We start from the raw sequence: 20,028 nt of genomic DNA, 5'->3' as shown, positions 1-20,028 counted from the left end.
CTGCTCGAAGGAAACAACTTTCTCCAAAGTAAACTTTATTCCTAACGTGAAACAATTTCTGGGGAAACTGAGAACTCTGGGTCTGAAGAAACAAAAAGGGCGCGGCAGCCCACAGGGCTTGGGAAGTGGAGGAGGGCGAAGAAGGACTCAGAGGACGGTGGTGGCTGCAGGGAGCACTTCCTGACTCATGAAACTGTCCAGGTCCAGGTTGGGATCTTCCAAATCCAGTTTCAGAAACTTGTCTACTAATGTCTGGCAACTGAGGGGAGAGCACAGAGCTGTATGAGAGAACGGCTAACAGTCCTGAGCAGAGGGGAGAGGTGGTGGCAGTGGGGGCCCGGACCTTGGAAGTTTAGGGATTTCACAAAGAAACCGGGTCATTGAAAGGCAAAAAGGCCTTCTGAGTCCCTGAAAGGGGAAACGAGCTGCAGAAGATGCTAGAACAGGACCCTGGGTCACCCACTCACTTTTCCATTTGCTTCTCCTTCAGCAGCTCCTTGAGAGGCTTGATGGGCTTTCCGCTGCGGATCAAGTCCGAGACCTAGGAACAAGGAGGAGGGGGCAGGGTGGGGGATTGGGTAGGAAAAGAAGAAATGCCATGGGCCCAGGAACCCGGCCCTGAGAGGAGCAGGAACGGGGAGGGAGCCCTGATGGACGGGGTTGACATGAATCTCATCACCTCCTTGCCACGAGCTATGAGTTTGTCCGGAAGCCTGGCTTGGGCAGCTGTGTGGGAGGCATGGCTGGCGTTGGCCACACCTTCACAAACCCGATAGAAGAAGACCAGGTCATTCCCGTCCTCACAGGTCTCCATGGTCTTAAAAAAGAATGGAAGGGGACAGTGTGTCATTGCCACTCAGCGTCCCGCCCTGAAGCCCATAGCCAATCCCTAAGGGGAGTGAGGAAAGGAAGGGACAGGTCCCTGTGGTCAGGGAGCCCGTTCTGATGAAGGAGCCAGTCTCCAGCTCTGGGAAATGCTTGGCTTAGGGACCCCGAGGGACTAGATTAGTTTCCTCACCAAATACTGCACAAGGGGCCCCTGTGGCAACAAGGGTAGCTGAACGAGGCTCAGAAAGTTGGTGGCCACGAAGACGTGGGGGCATGTGGGTCCGAGTGCCAGCCAGTGTCGGAGCACAGCGGCCAGCAGTGCGAGCCCATCCACCTGTGCCGAGGACAGGGTAAGGGTGCAGAACCACGGGTGCCCCGTGTCCCCCCACCTGCCCTGGCCTTTTCCATCTTGCACTTTGCTGTTTCTTTTCGGCCCCCACACACCTTTTCCTGAAGCCCGACCTCCCCCTCCTGCTCCTTTGCCCGCCTCCATTTCTCCTTAGTTCCTCATCAGATTTCCCCTCACCGTGTTGGTTCCCTTTCCAAATTCATCAATAAGGACCAGAGACCGCTCGGTGGCATTGTTCACTGCTTTTGCCACCTGCTGGGTACCAGGTGGACAAAGAGAGTGTCATTAGCATTCGAGGCCTGTAACGCTGACCAGTCTGCCATGAACACAGCGGCTTGTGTGTCCACTCCAATGGACTGGGAAGTCTTTAATGAGAGGTGCATGCTTTGTTCACCCTTTCATTGCCAACAATGCCACATACAAAGCAAGGATTCAAAAGAGGTTCCCTAGCTCTGGCCAGTGGTGCTCAGTGGTTAAAGCACTGGCCCTCACATTGAAGGGTCACGGGTTCGATTCCTGGTCAAAGGCTCGTACCTGGTTCACAGGTTCAATCCCTGGTCGGGGCACATGCGGAAGGCAACCAGTTCATTTGTCATGTTTCTCTATTTCTCTCCCTGGCACTCCCTCCCTTCCAGTCTAAAAATTAATGGAAAAAATATCCTTGGGTGAGGATTAGCCACCCCCAAAAAAGAGGTTCCCTAGTGTAGAGGGCGGCAGCAGAGGGAATGTTTTTCCTGATCGTTTTTCAGGGTGGAGTTCCTTCCCCATTGCCCCATCCCAATCCCACCGCTCTTGACCCCCTTTGACCTGGTTGAGGTCGATCATGAAAGTGGAGAGGCCAAGGGAGATGGATTCGCAGCTATGAATGCGGGTGAAGATGGCGTCGACTGCCCCGATGTCGGCTTCCTCGGCTGGCACAAAGCTGCCCACCAAGGCCATGAATGTGATCAAGCCTACCTAAGCAGGGAGGAGACAGAGTCTGGCCTGGTGGTATGGGCTGAGGTGAAGGTGAGGCTAAACTAAGGGGTGAACGATAGATCAAGGAGAGACGGACACAGTTTACTAGATGGCCGTGGCCCCTTCCACTCACTTTAGAACCAGTAGAGAGGGACAGGGAGTGGGCAGAGGCACACTGGGGAATGGCATGGACCTATTCAGAGGTGAGGGTAGGGGATTGAGGCCATGCAAAGCTCTATTAGGGCATGGCTCTCCCTCAAGGGAAGGTGAGGAATAGGGTGTGGGTTATAGTGTCTGCATGACAGGCAGGGTCAGAACACAGCAGGAGAAGAGCTGAGCGACCTGGGTTGGCTAGCAGGTGGGGGAGGAGATGATGATGCCAGAGGCCAGCGTGTAGGATTCTCCTACCTGTTTGAGGTATATGCTCTTCCCGGAGGAGTTGGGTCCAGTGATGACTTTGACCCTCCCTTTGTCCCCACCACACTCTGCGGAGTTGGGCACAAAGGTTCGGGCACAGAGTTCCATCAGAGGATGTCTGCAGTGGGTGGAGAAGTACTTCACACATCGCCCAGATGGGTGAAGCCCCCAGAATATGGGGCTTTCAGGCTCCTTGTGTCTATGCCTCCACCCACTTCTGTTCTCACCTGCCATTCTGGATCCGTACCCCAAAGAGTCGGGGAGAGTAACGGGGCCTTGAGTAGCCATAGTCCCGGGCAGCACTGGCAAGAGCCAGCAGGACGTCCAGGCGGGAAGCAAGGTCCAACACCCGGGTCAAGACAGCCGCCCGAGCCAGCACCTGACACTGCAGCTGGTGCATCAGCAGGGTCTCCTGGTCTGATGGTAGGTGAGGGAGGAGCTGGGGGTCAGCTCCGGGGGAACGTGAAGGAGAGAAAGAAGCCAGCAGAGGGACCTGGAAACAGGCTGGCAGATGCCGTGTGAGACACCCAGAGGCATTCAGAGAAGATGGGGAGTCCGAGTGCAGAGCGAGAGCAGGAAGACACGGAGCCTGTTGGAATCGTCTCAGAGCTGCCCGCGCCCAGCCTTTCGCTCCTCCTCACCACGGATGTCGCAGTGCAGGTCCCCCAGCAATGCGTCCAGCTCCTTGGTTCGAGCACTGCGATAGTGCAGCTTCTCCTCTGAGAGGAACTGGGTAAGGGGCTCAAGCTGTGGGCTTTGCATCTCTCGGTCCCCATCCTCTCCCACATTTATAACCCGTCTGCAGGCCCCACCCGACTTCTTTCTCCTGCATCTCGGAGCTAATAAAGATGAAAGTAAAAGGACCGAAGAGAGATCCCATATTGGGCAGTGCTGATAGGGCTAGGCCTCCTGGCAGCTGCTGATTCATTTTCCTTATCACCTCCCTACAGAGGTCAAGGGTCTTACCATGAAGTCCAGTCCCTCGATCTCAAAGTCACTGGCCTCCACCATGGAAGGCAGGCGGGGAATAGAAAGAAGGAAGCCGATCTGGAGAGCATAAAGAGAGAAAGCAGAGCGTGATGTACTGGGCACTTGCTCTCCCGATCCCCGGGTGCTTCCCTCAGGGGCTAGAGCCACCACAGGTGTTCATGTTCTTCAAACTTCTCCAGAAGTTTCTTATCTACTAACGTGTCCGCCATAAGCCTACTCTCTGCTCCAAAAGCCCCCAGAGGTCACACCAGCCTCCTGCCCTCACCAGAGGGATGTAGATGACGCTGCATGAAGGAATGCGGCAGTCCAGATTCTCCAGCTCCTTCCGAGCGACCTCAGTGAGGAAACTGGGAAGTCCCGCCAGCCTTCGTTTTTCTAGGGGGTGGAAGACACTTGGATATCGAAAGTAAGGTTCCTGCCCTGGTTGCCATGATTATGCCGTTGTAGTGGCCGCGCACCAAGGATGGCACCTCATCACTTGCAGGCTTGTGTTTCAGGGCTCACAGGCCTGTCCCCACACCCAATACTCACTCTCATCAATTTCAGGATCTATGTTGGGGAGGACTGTGAAGCGATTTGCAGCGAGACTGCCCTCAAAGTCCACCTGAGGAGGCAAGCAGTCCAGTTGCTTATCAGCCAGCACCATCTTTCCGTCCTGTTGCTCACCTCCAGCTGGGCTCCAATTCCCCCTGCAGTCCCTGATTTAACCCTAACCTTCCAAGCACATTCCTGATGTTCTGCCACCTCCTGTCACCATTCCATTTATTGGTCATTCAGCTGACCTCAATGTCTCGCAGGCTTCCCCATCTTCCACAGCATATCTCTTGCCTCTAGTTCCCCAGGGGCTTGGCCTTTTTCCTTCTACTCACCACTTTGCCAATGAGGCTGGCGATGTGGTGCAAGTCATCAGAGAACTCTTGGGCAATGTCCCGAAAGAGCTGGATGGACTGGGGCAGGGAGCGACAAGCATCCCTCAGGCCCAGGGCACTGTACACAGTCTGTAGGAGGAATGGACAGAGGATGGTGGCCCACACCCCGCCCTGGCTGAGGAGAGAGGACAAGGATGAACTGAGATCAAAGATCAACGAGGAAAAACACAATAACAAAGACAGAGAAGATCTCAAAGGCAAAATGAAACAACGAGGGAGGAAATGTGCCAGGCATTGCACTGACCACTGAGGTAAAAAGACAACCAAATGTGGTCCCTGTCCACATGAGCTTACAGCCTAGAGGAGAAGATACATTTAAAAAAATTTTTTTTAAATTTATTTTTAAATTTGTTTATTTAGTTAGTTAATCCTCACCAAGGATATTTTTTCCATTGTTTTTTAGAGAGAGTGGATGTAGGGAGAGAGAGACCAACATCGATGTGAGAGAGACATATCGATTGGTTGCCTCCCGCACCCCGACCTGGTACAGGTTGGAATCTGCAACCCAGATTCCAACAGGAAATCGAACCTGCAGCCCTTTGGTTTGCAGGCCAATGCTCTAACCACTGAGTACACTGGCCAGGGCTGTGTCTTTATTGTTGAAAGTATTACAAATGTCCCCATTGGCCACCTCCACTCCACTTCTGCCCCCTCTCCAGGCCTTCACTGCACTACTGTCTGTGTCCATGGAATTTTTATTTATTTTTGAGAGAGAGGGAGGGAAAGAGAGAGAGAGAAACATCAATGATTTGTTGTTCCACTTATGCATTCATTGGTTGACTGTTGTATGTGCCCTGACCAGGGATCAAACTCGCAACCTTGGCGTATCAGGATGACGCTCTAATCAACTGAGCTACCCGGCCAGGGCAAGACATATTTTTAAAAAGAAAAGATTATCACCCGGCTGGAGTGGCTCAGTGGAGTCCCCTAGCTGAGCGTCGACCTATGAACCAGGAGGTCACGGTATGATTCCTGGTCAGGGCATTTCCCAGGGTTGGTCTTGATCCCCAGTGTGAGGCATGCAGGAGGCAGCCGGTCAATGATTCTCTCTCATCATTGATGTTTCTATCTCTCTCTTCCTCTTCCTTCCTCTCTGAAATCAATAAAAAATATTTTTTAAAATCTTAAAAAAAGAAAAGATTATCTGTAGGTGGCAAGGATAGAAGCTAGAATTAGTTTATTGTATCTTTGTTTGGGAGATTTGACTTTGGAACTATGTAAATACTTTATATAATCCTATAATTAAATTAAAATTTAAAAAGAAATTCCTAATAATAAAAAAACAGAATGAAACAAAGGAACATAAATAAATATGTATGTCCATATAGTGGCATAACCACACAGAGTGGAACTTTTCCAAGTGACTAAAATACAGTGATTTGTATACCCCTAGTGGGGACAAAAAGAACTTCCCCTCTCTCCCCTCATAAACATCTTAACAGCCCTGGCCGGTTTGGCTCAGTGGATAGAGCGTCGGCCTGCGGACTCAAGGGTCCCAGGTTTGATTCTGGTCAAGGGCATGTACCTTGGTTGCGGGCACATCCCCAGTGGGGGGTGCGCAGGAGGCAGCTGATTGATTTTCTCTCTTACCGATGTTTCCAACTCTCTCTCCCTCTCCCTTCCTTTCTGTAAAAAATAAATAAAATATATTTAAAAATAATAAAAAATCTTAACAGTTTTCAATAATCATATAGTTGGTAGTAGTGCTGATATTTCCATAATAAGATTGTTGTGGATATAATGTAGGAAAAAGCAAATGAGTGATATTGTAATTTTATCATTCCTAGTGTTACTCAGAACCAGAATTTCCAATATGGAAGAAGAAAATACTGAAAAGGTAAGTACAGTAAAGGAATATACAAGTTAAGAATACTGTGGTTCCAAGTGTAAAATGGTGGTATTAGCGCTAATTTATCATGTATTTTATTGTTTTTAAAGTTCCTAGATCTGTTCACAGAAAAGACCTAGAAGCAATAACAAAACATGATGAGTCCCCTCTAGTCTACAGACTGTGGCACAGAAATAACACTTCTCACTACAAAGAACCAGCGCTCCTTGGGGAAATGCCTGGTTCCAGGCCAGAACCAGGAGATGTGAATTATGGACCTTGTCAAACCAGAGGCAGGGAAGCTATCAAAATCTACCAGAGTTGCCCCAGCCCAGTGGTCGGCAAACTCATTAGTCAACAGAGCCAAATATCAACAGTACAACGATTGAAATTTCTTTTGAGAGCCACATTTTTTAAACTTAAACTTCTTCTAATGCCACTGCTTCAAAATAGACTCGCCCAGGCCGTGGTATTTTGTGGAAGAGCTACACTCAAGGGGCCAAAGAGCCGCATGTGGTTCTTGAGCCGCAGTTTGCCGACCACGGCCCTAGCCGGTTTGGCTCAGTGGATAGAGCGTCAGCCTGCAGACTGAGGGGTCCCAGGTTCAATTCCAGTCAAGGGCACATGCCTGTGTTGGGGGCTCAACCCCCAGTAGGGGGCGTGCAGGAGGCAACTGATCAATGATTCTCTCTCATCATTAATGTTTCTATCTCTCCCTCTCCCTTTCTCTCTGAAATCAATACAAATATATATTTTTAAAAATCTACCAGAACTGTGTTTAAAGGACTCAGGAGCCAACTTCAAGAGGCTCCCATCAGCAAAAGACAGAATAATTTGAACACGTATAAAGATTAAAAATGCAGATCCCAGCTGAGGAGGAAGAGCCGCAGGCAGCAGCGGATCTCACAGCTGCTCGGGAATCCTGTTGGTAATCTGAGGATTTTTATTCCAGGTTTCCTTGACAGACGGAAAACCTGAAGTAACCTCAGGCTAACCTTGGTGTTTTTAGAAAGTTAGACTTGCTTGTGTGGAGGGCTGGGGGGCGGGGGAGCGGGGGGAAAGAAAATTAGACTTGCTGGTGAAGTAACAGGGTAATAGGATATTGACTATTTTTGCACAGCCACATATGAAGTGTTTTAGCTGCTTTCCAACACAGACGGATCAAAATGCAAAAAAAAAAAAAAAGATTAAAAATGCAGTGGACTGAAGCGTGTGTAAATGTATGAGTTCATAATGATACTAAAATAACAACAACAAACCCATTGGCTACCTGGGCGGATTTAGGGACTAGTTTACTAAGATGACAGCTGGCAAATAAAGGCAGAGAAAAAAAGCAGGCAACTTTCTGTGATATGAACTGTATCACTGGGTAAGGAAAGAGCACACGAGAGGAAGGTTTTCTTTAAGGAAACGTTCTGGCTAATAAATAAAGAATGACAGAATTAAAATAACCACTTTGCACTGGACGGTGTGGCTCAGTGGTTGAGCATCAACCCATGCACCAAGAGGTCACAGATTCCATTCCTGGTCCGGGCACATGCCCGGGTTGCAGGCTCGATCCCCAGTGGGGGCAGTGCAGGAGGCAGCGGATTGATGTTTCTATCTATCTCTACCCTTCCCTTCCACTCTCTCTAAAAATCAATGGGGGAAAAAATATCCTTGGGTGAGGATTAACCAAACAATCAAAAATAAAAATATATATATTTTTAAAAAAATTCTAAGAGGACAGAAACATGTCAAAATCACCTAGGGACTATAATCAGCAAAATCCAGGCTAAGGGAAGCTCTATAGGACAAATGACTCAGCTTCTTCAACAAATAACTTGTAAGGAGAATGAAAATGAGAGAGAGAGAGAGAGAACAGAGAGGAGAGACAGACAAAGACACAGAGAAAGACAGAGAGAAAGATAAAAAGGAACCCATAAAAGAGACTTAAAGGAGACATCACCCCATTGCCATATGTTGAACATATTTGGTTCCTAATTAAACAAACTAATTTTAAAAATCATGACATTTAAGAAATGATTAGATATGTAGACATTAGATAGTTGGTGACATTAAGTAATTGTTAATTTTAGGTATGATAATGGTAGTTATTCTTTAAAAATTTTTTTGTTAATCCTCTCTCAAGGTATTTTTTCCATTGATTTTAAGGAAAATCCTTTTTAAATTTTATTTTTAAAATATGTTTTTATATATTTTAGAGAGAGAGGAAGGAAGAGAGGGAGGGAAGGGAGAGAGAGAGAAACATTGATGTGAGAGACACATCAATAGGTTGCTTCCAACATGCACCCCAATTGGGGCCTTGAATCAAACCTGCAACCCACAGGTATGTGCCCTTGACCAGGAATTGAACTCGCAACCCTTCTGTGTGCTGGCCACCAATCCAACCACTAAGTCATACCAGCCAGGGCAGTAGTTATTTATTTTCAAAAATAATTTTCTTTTAGAAATCATATTTAAACATTTATGGGTAAAATGATATGATGGCTGGGAATTGCTTCAAAATAATCCAGGAAGTGGAAAGTGGGAGAAGATATACATGAAATAAGTGTTGAAGCTGCAAGGTGGATACATGAGGGTTCAGCTTATTATTCTCTCTAAATTTTTTGGACAGCCCTGGCCGGTGTGGCTCAGTTGGTTGGAGTATCGTCTCAGGTACTGAAAGGCAGCTGGCTGATTCTGAGTCCGGACACATACCTAGGTTGTGGGTTGGATCCCCGTGGGGGTGTGTATGGGAGGCAACAAATTGATGTTTCTCTCATACATCAATGTTTCTCTCTCCCTTTCCCTTTCTCTAAAATCAGTAAAAAATAAATAAATAAATAAAAAATTACATATATATATATATATATATATATATATATATATATATAGAGAGAGAGAGAGAGAGAGAGAGAGAGAGAGTCTGGTGAAGATTAAAAACAAAAAAATATTTTGGACAATACAAGCTTAAAAATAGTGTTAGGATCAAGTTGGACAAGATAACCACAGTACAGAGAGTCTAGAACACAAGCTGAGGGGCTTAACCTGAACTTCTAGGATTCAAGAAGGTAGGTCCTACCTTGTAGAGAACCTGCCAGTCGCTGACCTTGGTGTGGGACAACTTCATGCGTTTCAGGATCAGCTACAGCCAGATAAGGACAGTCGGACAGGGACAAAGACTGTTTCCCTCTCCCACTCTAATGCCCCGCAGGAGCCCAATGTCCTGGGTCAGCCCTCAACCTCCTCCCCACCTCACTGCCCCCAACCCCGGGCTCACAGGCACGTTCTTGATGTGACCCAGCAACCGATGCAGCATCTGAGCCATGTCCAGATTCTGGGGTAGCAGGAAAAACTGAATGACGTCCAGACGAGAATTTAGTTCCCCCAGGTCATGAGTGGGACGTGTGAACCACAGCCTGGAAGTGAAGGTTGGGGTGAAGAAACTTGAAATTACATCTGTTCTCAGCATTGTCGTATCTCAATTGGTGAAAATGTGTGTTTGCAGGTCCCTGATGATTGTGGCAATATGTATCTGTACTGGCAAGTACAGTGTTGTATCTATGCAGGGGTGTTTACATGCATCTACTGAATCTCTAGATATGAGCACAACTGTGTCTGTGTATTAGTTTTGATGGATAGGACCATGTGTGTCATTCCATGTGGGCATGTGATAGAGCTTGTCAATATTTTAGAGGGAGGGTGGTGTGTTGAAGCATCTGTATGACAACAATCTAGCTTTCTTGGTGGCTGACTAGGAGAGGGTGAGTCTGAATGAGTTTGTATAGCTGTGAAAGTGTCTCTGGTGTAATAGCACAAGCATCCGTCTTTTCCTGTTTAAGTATATAATTGTCCCATGTATAATGATTTAAGTCCTCAATTCATGATAATAGTCGTCTCTACAGAGAATAGAGGATTGGGGAGGGACATCTAAGGGGCTTCAATAACACTAATTTTTAGATTGACTGGTGGAAAAACAGCTTATAATATTATTAATATTTATACCTTTTGTGTATCTGAGGTATTTACTACTAATTAAGTTAGTGTACAGAAATAAATGTCTCATCTATGTTTATCCAGTTCTGGGTGTCCCTATCTCCCTATGGCTATGAAAAGTGTGAGATTCTGTAAGGACTGTGAGCCCACAGATTCTTTTCTACAATAGAGCAAGCCATTATCCTAGATCAGTGATGGCGAACCTATGACACGCGTGTCAGCACTGACACGCGTAGCCATTTCTGATGACGCGGCCGCATGCCGAGGATGAAACATTTGCTGCTCCTGAGGATGAAACATTTGCGACTAGAGTCTTGGAGTTACTTTTTTCCTCAAAGTGACACACTACCCGAGTTATGCTCAGTTTTTTGGCGAAGTTTGACACACCAAGCTCAAAAGGTTGCCCATCACTGTCCTATATAATAAAAGGCTAATATGCAAATTGTCCCTACGGGTGGGAGTTCGACCAACCAGGAGTTAGACATGCACTGACCAACCGGGGGTTAGCACAGAACATGGCAGGAGTCTGCAATGTGACGCTGGCAGCAGATGGCAGTGGAGGTGCTGCTGGCCTGATGGGTCCTGATGACAGCAGGACCACGGCAGGATGGTGGAGCAGGTGAGTGGGCAGCACCAGGCCAAGGTGGGTGCGAAGGGAGGCCCCAGCTGGCAGCTGCTAGGGACCCTACCTGTGCATGAATTTCGTGCACTGGGCCTCTAGTCTATAATAATAAAAGTGTAATATGCTAATTAGACCAGACGACCTTCTGAACAAAGCCAGGGCTGTGAGGGAAGCCCAGGTCCCAGGTGCCAGAGGGAAGCCGGTGCTGGCAACCGGGGGAAGGAAGGCCTACTTTTGCACAAATTTCGTGCATCGGGCCTCTAGTTTTATGAGACGTGTGGAGACACTTGGGTCTGAGGATGTGTATCTCACACTGTAGTCTATGCCAGTTGCCCTGGGTTAGAACACCCCAGGTTAGAATAAAGTAGAGGACTCAGTTGGATTCGAGCGTGGGTTTTAGGTACCTCTGCTCCTTGACCACAAAAGGCTGCTCCACCCAGGGCAGTGTAGGCCAGTCTATGAATGTCTTTCCCCACCTTGGAGAGCACATGAGCTTCACTAAGCTAACTTTCATGTAAAACATATGTTTTTACTACTCGTGCCAGGAGAGACTTTAACCAAGCCAAGCTTCCTCATTTTACAGCTGAGGAAATGAGGCCCTTACAGCATAAACAATTTATCCAAAGTCATACTGCTAGTAAGAAGTAAAGCTGGGACTCAAACTCAGATCTCTGGAATACTAAGACAGTGCTTTTTAGAGCATACTTGACATTCACTTAATTTCCTGGTGTCCTGTCCGGCTTTAGGCCAGCTGGGCCCTTAGTTCATCATTTGGGTCATGATTCCATGCCCTGGGGAATCCTATCTGGGTAATCTGCATTCCTTCCCAGCTTTAATTCAGTTCTCTTCTCCATTGAGAATTCTTTCCTTCTCGTCCCTGGTTGAGATTATATCACCCTCCAATTATCTGGAAATTATCCTAAATTAACATCCAAAAGACACACATTGCAGGGTGGGTGAGGTGGGGAAAAGATTGTGCACCTGTAGGCTAGCAAAGGATTCTGCTGAGTTTTAGAGATGATGCCACCTGTATGCTTGCATCTATGCATTGTGCTCACTCACTGAGTGCAAGGCCATGTGGCAGGCACTGAGGTAACAGGAATGGCCACTGCACAGAGTTCACAGCTACGAGGGCCAGCAAATTCACAGATGACTAATTCCTAGTGCAACTAGGAAATGTAAACAAGCACTACGTGAGCACACAGGAAGGGGAAGGTCGGTCTCCTCACAAGGGCCTATGAAAGCTTCACGAGAAAGGTGACAGCTGGGTTGCACCTTAAAGTAAGAGTCTGACAAGTGAACAGGGACTTTCCAGAAGGAACAGTATAAACACAGGCATGATGTAGTTCCATGATGGCCAGAGGCCCTAAATGACTGGAATATAGGATGAATCCAAGAAGAAAGGAGGGGTGACGGGAAGGTAAGCCTATTCATGAAACTTGGGGTGAATGGGAGGAGTCCTGAACATCATACTGCTAACGAGGCTAATCTTCATCCTGCAGTAACGGGGGAAGCCTCCTGTTTTTTTTTGTTTCTACCTAAGGTTTTTTAAAAAGTGGAGTGACATGCTCAGATCTCTGTTCTGAATTAACCGGTATTTTAGAATAAGAGATAGACTGGGAAAAATAAGAGAGTAGAGGCAGAGAGACCCATTTGGAGGCATATGCGATGCTCCCAGTTAGAAATGATAGCCAGAATTAGAGCAGTGGAAAGAGGGAGAAAGGAATGGCCGAGACATTGGAGGCTAGCAACAACAGGCCCTAGTGAATGATTAAATATGGAGGGTGAGGGAGAACATCAATCCAGGAGTCAGAGCTTGGGAAGCTGTACTGCCAGCAGTGCTATCACCCAGAATCCGGAATGCAGGAAGAGGAACAGGACCAGTGGGTGTCGGTTTGGATGCTCAGAGTTTGAGCTGCCTGTGGAAATTGCAGGTAGCAATGATATGTAATTAGCATTCTACATACGGAGCTCTGAACTAGACACACAAATTTGAGAGTTATCAGAGAATAACTCAAATTGAAGTGTGGTTTTCCTAATTAAAGATATTACCATGTATACATTAGGGTTTTGTAATTGTGTTTCTGCTGCTTGTGTGTGTCCAAGTCAGAGTATCATCAATGAGTATATGTTTATCTGTGCTGACAATGTAAAATGAGGATGATACTAGCTACCACGTGGGGTCATTATAAGGATTAAATGCGTTTAGTCAGCATTACGGAAAGGACAGTTGTTTTTATTACTACATGGGGTGGTGTGTATGTTTGCAGACTGCATGCATTAGCTTATAGCACGAGTATGAGTCCCACTCACCTGAGCAGCTTCTCTCCCCACTTACAGCGGCATCTGTTGAGAATTCCTGTGGAGGTGAGGGGGCAGGGAAAGGAATGTGTGGCTGTGTCTAAGCTGAGGCATGGGATCAGAGATTCCAATGTTGGGCAGGCTGGCCTGGGGGGCATTTCCCAGATACAGGACACAAAGGCAGCCAAAGTCAGCAGCTGGCCACAAGTCTGAGCCAGTATTACCTTACATGGGCTTAGGAGAAGGAACACTCAGCCAAAAAAAAAAAAAATAATAATAATAATAGGCAGAGCAAGCATAGCTAGACTCACGAAGAGTCAAATACATATATGTAAACATTAGACACAACCCACTGATATATGATAGTGAAACCAGGTGGATACTTGGGGCGATGTCCCCAGTACACCCTAAACTCAGAAACAACTCAGTGCAAATCAAATATGGGCAGTTACACAGTTACTAACTCTCCTCTATACAAAGGGCCTCCCAAGTCCCCAGACAGGTACACAGCTAGTGGAGACATTCATACAAACCTAAGGAATAAACATGGAATTGGTAAAGTAAGAGATATGCTAATGACATTGGGTAACTACAGGGTAAGGGGAGGTGCCCTTTCAGGAAGGGTACAAAAAGGCTAAGAAAGTTGGGTTGGAGTACAGAGGCTCTGGCGATGGGAATGAAGTGGAAGGAGAGGGGCTGGGACACATTTTGGAGGCAGCTGCTTTTCTGGAAGGCTTTTGTAGTGTGGGATGAGGGCGGGGACACACATACCAAAGAGGCTGAGCCCCTCCTTCAGTCCACTGGCCACTTTGTACACTGAGGGGTGAGCCTCACTCTTAAATATCTGCAGAACACTGTCAGGGAGAAATGGCGGAGTTCTGGGTAACTTGGATTTTTTTTTTTAATCCTCACCCAAGTATATTTTTCCATTGATCTTCAGAGAGAGTGGAAAAGAGAGGGAAAGACAGAGAAATGTTGATATGAGAGAAACATCCATTGGTTGCCTCCTGCACGTGCCCCAACCAGGGCCCAGGCCAGGGAGGAACCTGCAACTGAGGTCCATGCCCTTGACTGGAATCAAACCCGGGACCCTTTGGTCTGCAGGCCGATGCTCTATCCACTGAGCCAAACCAGCTAAGGCTGGATTTTTAAAGGGAATTGAGAAAATAGGAGTTGAGAACATCCTGCTGAGATCAAGTCTTGATATAAGTTTTGTCCTCTATTCCTCTCTGCCTCAGTTTCTCTCTTCAGAAAAGGAGAGTGACACCTTCATGCTTTTCTTCTTCTCTCCCACTCACTCCCACTCTTTTTCCTTCAGGGAGATTTATCCTAATAGCCCCAGGATTAAAAAAACTGGAGCCTCATTAGGATTATTAGAGCATTAAGCTTAATCCTTCTCCCTTCCCAGAGATGACAGCCTGCCTCCTTCTCCTTACCTGTAAGTATCTTGATCTATGCTCACTAGATGGGTCCTGAGGGCAAAAAATAAGCAGAAGGGAAGGTGCTGGGATATGAGGTCGGAGTTCATTTCTCAGTTTCATCCCCTTTGCCCCACCTTCCAGAATACTGTCTCAGGCTTGTCCCGGAGCTCCACATCCCCTCAGGTGCTACAATGTGTCCTGGAGTACTTTACCTGCCCACCCCCATCACTACCTCCCACCCCCATCACTACCTCCCCACCACCCTGTCACTAGTCAGACTTTCCATCTTACTTTGGCTGAGGTTAGGGTAAATCACCTACAACACAAATTTCTTAAAGCCCAGGATGGGAACGCTGACGTTATAGTCTTCCAGTTCGACCCCGATTCTTCTTCGACCCAGGAACTTGAGCAGCCCTCCAAGCGCTCGAACCTGAGAGGATCAAGAGTGGAGCTGGGGGCTCGACCGGTGTGGCTCAGTGGTTGAGCAGTGACCCATGGCCCAGGAGATCACTGGTGAGATTCCTGGTCAGGGCACATGCCCAGGTTGGGCTGGACCCCCAGTGGGGGGCGTGAGGCAGCTGATCAATGATTCTCTCATATAATTAATGTTTCTCTCTCTCTCTCTTTCTCTGAAATCAATTAACAACTTTTTTTTTAAAGGGTGGAGCTGGGTAAATCCCAATGTCTTGAAGGCTGGACAATACCAGGGAAAGCTATTATTTTCCAGGGCTGGGCTAGAAACTCCCAGGACTCAACCCAAGGACTGGGGTGCTTTTGCCTTTCTCCAACCTGTGGCATCCCAGCCCTGACTTCCCAGGACCCATCTCACCATGAGAAGGCAGTCAAAGGGAATTATGGAGGAGAGGAAGAGAATTTTCTCAGTGGTGGTCATGGAGTCTGGGATAAAAGAGTAGCTTCCAGAAAGGAGGCGCTGTTTGCTTATCTCCAGACCTATTTTGGAAAGAGAAAGGCCTTGTAATCCAATTTTTCACTCTATTTTAAGAAAGAAAATAGAAGACAGATGATCTGATTTGTCAAGTTTACACAGGCAGTTAACGGAAAACTGAAACAAGAACCAAATTTTCAGACCCTTGGTCTAATTATCTCTATATAAAATATAAAGATGTTTGGCTTGAGATCACAGCCTAAGAAAGATATCTGTCTGGAATTGGGGATTTTTGGTGAAAAAGATCATATAAGACTAATGTGTTAACATCTAATTAGGATAGAACATTCCCTGTCTTTTTGGCAAATCTGGGGAGATTATGGAAGTGCCTTATGGATCATCAAGGTCACTGAGGCAGTAGCTTCCTCCCCTCCCCCCACAAATGCTTTGGCTTAAAGGGGGGAATTCCAATTCCAAATAGTGTCACCACTCTCTTCTCAGGGGAGGCCCGCATTCCTAGACACACCTAAGTGGAGGTTTCATAGGAAGTGCAGGTTATTAAAGGGTAGGGAGCAGGAGAGATCCTGAAGAGACAGGTCGTGGCGCTTGGAGGACTCAAAGGTTCAGGATGAGATAAGGCTGAGGAGAGACCTCTGACGATGGGGTGGATTTAGGAGAAAGGGTTGGGAAACTGGGATGCGGACATGAGCCAAGCAAAAGGAGATACCGAAATCCACACTTGGCAAAAATATGATTTCAGGTCTCTTAGGCTCTCCGTGTTCCTGGGAGGCTGTGAGGGAGGCAAAGAAAGGGCCATTAGCCTGTACATTCCAGTCTTTCTGCCTCTGTCCCACCTTCTCTCTCACCCTGACTCTACCCCCCTCCAAGACCCTTTAATCTCCTGTAATATTCCATCTTTACCCGTCCTTACCAAGCTTCCCCAGAAACCGAGTCATATTCTCATCCTGCTTGGCACTGGTAACAACAGACCGGGGATTGATTTCATCCAGAACTTGGAAGGAGAATGCAGACCGAATGAGTTAAAGAATCTTTATCCCTTTACTAAGAGGAAACCCACAGCCCTTTCCTTGCTATCTGCCTCCCCATCTCAAAAACGCATTTCCTAAGAATAGGGAGCGCCCAACACAGGGGGAGCCTGGTCAGGAGCCAGGCATGAGAACTGGGAGAGGAGAGGGTAGCGGACTGGTGAGGTGGTGGGAGGGAAGGGGTGCCCTGGAGATGGTCACTGGAGTATAAACCCCCCAAGAGGACAGACATGGCAGGTTTGCCCAGGACTGTCTCTCCAGCACCTGACACCTTGCAGGCACCTAATAAATATCTGTTGAATCATGAAATGGAGTCTTAAAAACAACAGACCTTCCTCTGGAAGTCAACCAATAAAACCGATTGAGTCAGGTGAGCACGTGCGGGAGACACGGCCCCGGGGCAGAGGCAGCCGGCTCGCGCCCACCTCTCTGCAGAAGCTGCAGGCTCTCGAGGTCCGGGGCGTCCGGCATGAAGTGGACGGCGGCGTCACTGGTGTCGTAGTAGGCCATGCCCAAGCAGCCCGCACCCCACAGCACGCACAGGTGGGTCTTCGCCAGGGAACAGGGAAGCCAGCATGGGGACCCTCCTCAGCGCGGGGCCTTGTTTAACTGTCACCATCTTCTCAGCTCTCAGAGGGCGCAGCGCCCGCCTGGGTACCTGTGCGGGCTGAGCCGCGGCCCCCCTCCCGCCCCGCCCTCCCATCGCCCGGACGTCCGGCAACCCCCCGCCCCCCCCCCCCCGACTGGTTCTCGCTCCCGCTCCCCGGCCTCGCCGCCCCAGAGACCTCCGCCGGCTCCTCCGCGTCGTCCTCCGCCCCCGCGGGGCCCGGCACTGGGGCCGGGCTGGGGCAGCTGGCCGCCACGGCTCCCGGTCCCGGCCGCACCCCGCCGGCGGTCGCGCCCACCGAGGCCATGGGCAGGACGGCTCTGCGCTGCGAAAAATGAAGGCGGTTCAGGAGCGAGGCGGGCGCAAGTGCACCGGGAAGTCTGGGGCGGGCTGAGGCGAGGGAAAGGTCACGTTTATTTTCGTCATCTGTGGGGCATGCCGGGGGGCGGCTTCTCAGTATTCACGGGCGGACAGTCTGTGGAGTCCTCGCCCACTCCCATTCCTGTCACGCCGAGGCTGCACTGGGATGGAGACGGCCTGCGGGCCGTGTGGGCGAGCGGTGCCAGCCTCCTCTCCCGCCCCCGCAAACCACGCCCCCAAGGCCGCGGGCCCGCGCTCTAGGCTTCCCCACCCCACGGGCGGACAACTTGCGGAGTTTTCCCGCCTTTTCTGTCACCGGGACCTCGACGCGCGCGAGACCGAGTCACTACCAGCCACGAGCCTGCAGGAGGAGCGCGCGGACGCCAGGACGGGTGCGCGCGCACAGGCCCCACCCCCTTAACCGCTATTGGTCAGCGAGACCGGATCAGAAGGCTGGACGCTGATTGGCCAGTTCTTAAGTGGGGTGGTGCCAGGACGTTCAAACTTCCCGCCCTCGGCCGTCGCTCAGCCCCCGGGCCTCTGCCCCAGGGTTTCCGGGATCTGATTAACCCGGGGTGGAGCCTGGAGGAGGCCGGAAGCCGTGCTGGAGTCCTAGCCTCGGAAACTGTTCCAGGGGCTTTGCCGGGGGAGGGGGAATCTGGCGGGGAGAACGACTTTAAAGGGCCAGAGGCGCATTGTTTTTTCCGGAGAGTGGAGATAAGCAACAGCAATTCAACTGTGTCAACAACTCTAAGTTAATATTTGTTCCTCTTGGTTTATTTATAAAGAGCTTAGAACAGTGCCTGGCAAACGTAGTAAGAGCTGTGTGAGTGTTATAAATAAATAAGCAGAAATTAAGTGAGACTCGTATCTCAGCCCTCCTCTGCGGATTTCCTGGGTACAGTGTATGAACACCCCACGGGGCCACTACAGGGCCTAATTTATAATTTCAGGCCCACCCCACCCCGAAGTGAAAGCGTTGGAATTGCACCCAATCCTGACAGAGTAGACCTGATAAGAACACCTACACTCCTTTGGGGACATGCCCAACCCCTGTGTACACACACCCTGTAAGGACAGAGGGGTGTCATTCATTCCTACAGCAACTATGTAGTGCCTACTCTGGGGGGTGGACTCAAAGTAATGAACATAAGTCTGAGCTCCATGAAGCTAACTTTTGAGTGTGTGTGAGTGTAGGAGAAGCAAGGAGATTGTGAACAGAAATAAACAAATGCATACCTTTAAGAAACAAACAAAAAAAAACCACACACAAAAAAGAAACAGATCCCTTAAGATCCATATTCCTCCCAGCTTTGTCCTGGGTGCTCTGAGATTGGGAGATCCCACCCAAGACTAGGAAAGATGGTGGGGTAACCTGGCTCTCTAAACAATGATTGGAGAATCCCCTCTATCGAGATAGGCGGGGAAGCTAGTTAAGGGCAAGGTTAATGGTTACCCTTGGCAAACTGTTGAGCAATGGAACTATGGAAACCTGGAGAAGGCTGTGAGGCGTGTCCGAGGAGTGTCTGGGAGGGACACCTTCCAATCTGGGGTGGGAGAGATTAGGGACTGGTTTACCAAGCCCCGGAAGGGGAGAGAGTGGAAAGAAAAACCTGCCCAGAAAAGGAAAGGGGAGATACTGAGACAGGAGAAAATCGGGGGCAAGCAGATGAAATGGGGGGCGGGGGGGGGGGGGGGAGACCTCTGAAGCAGGATTTGGGGCATTGCTGGATGGTACCAGGAGAGGGCAGCATCACCCGTCATCTGGGAGATTAAGGCAAAACGTACCTTGTGGATAGCCACGCCAGAGGCCAAAGTCAATATTGATGACCAAGGCGGCTCTAGCCATAAAGCGGCAGGAAAGAAAAGAGGCGGGAGAAGTCGCCAAACCTGCTTGGGTTCCGGGCTGGCCCCACTTGCTTGAGGGGACATCTTTGTGGGGCAGCCTCTCTGGGGGACACTGACAAGCTGGAGCACAAGAGGACCTGGGAATAGGGCTGCTGTGCCTCCCTCAGCTGGAAGGGGTCCTGTGTGCAGGTTTGAGGGTTACCATGGAAGGAATCCTCTTTACTTAGGAATCATTCTACCTCATTATAGGATGTTACAACGTATCCATGCCCTCCCTGGGAGGAAAGATTAGCAAACCCGGCGCCCCCCCCCCCCCCCCCCCAGGCGCAAACCCACAGAAGGGGAAGCAGGAGAGGAAACCACTAACTGCTGGTCTCCAGCGCCCTGTCACCCGCCCCACTCATGCCCAAGTTCCTCCATCTTTTCACGTCTCAGGCTTTCTTTTGCTCCTGTGTCCTTGCACTCCACCAAGCTCTCCTGGAACTGTGGTCTTTGTTAGACAGGTGGATGAGGAAGAAGAAGGGGGCTGGATAGGAGTCAGATGCAGGGGCTGGAAGGCACCCAGGTCGGAGCACATGTTCTTGGGCTGTTTTTCAGCAGGTCATAGTTCACAGACCTCCACAATCAAGGTGGCTGGGCGGGCAAGGGCTACTCCCCTCGG

The 20,028-nt window shown here is 49.1% G+C and overlaps 1 protein-coding gene across 2 annotated transcripts; it reads right to left on the bottom strand.

The window, feature by feature from the left end:
* Positions 1-29: 29 nt before the first annotated feature.
* On the bottom strand, positions 30-17,466 carry MSH5 (mutS homolog 5). 2 transcript variants are annotated; one of them, XM_008157343.3, is made up of 24 exons: positions 17,338-17,466; positions 16,978-17,101; positions 16,438-16,518; positions 16,234-16,296; positions 15,450-15,571; positions 14,941-15,050; positions 14,636-14,671; positions 13,971-14,053; positions 13,212-13,257; positions 9,561-9,699; positions 9,363-9,425; positions 4,411-4,539; positions 4,073-4,145; positions 3,807-3,916; positions 3,518-3,598; positions 3,193-3,280; positions 2,779-2,968; positions 2,543-2,669; positions 1,985-2,134; positions 1,355-1,432; positions 1,019-1,162; positions 680-817; positions 468-541; positions 30-259 (listed from the first exon to the last, which is right to left on the bottom strand). In XM_008157343.3, the coding sequence occupies exons 1-24, from the start codon at positions 17,464-17,466 to the stop codon at positions 148-150; spliced, it is 2,490 nt and encodes an 829-aa protein (XP_008155565.2). In that variant the 3' UTR covers positions 30-147. The 2 variants fall into 2 exon arrangements, with proteins under 2 accessions (XP_008155565.2, XP_008155566.2); XM_008157344.3 differs by having other exon boundaries at positions 1,355-1,429.
* Positions 17,467-20,028: the final 2,562 nt, after the last annotated feature.

The sequence above is a fragment of the Eptesicus fuscus genome, chromosome 10 (genome assembly GCF_027574615.1).
Source record: "Eptesicus fuscus isolate TK198812 chromosome 10, DD_ASM_mEF_20220401, whole genome shotgun sequence".
Taxonomy (NCBI): domain Eukaryota; kingdom Metazoa; phylum Chordata; class Mammalia; order Chiroptera; family Vespertilionidae; genus Eptesicus; species Eptesicus fuscus.
Note: the sequence above shows the minus strand (reverse complement) of the source record. Positions and strands in the feature narration are given on the sequence as shown.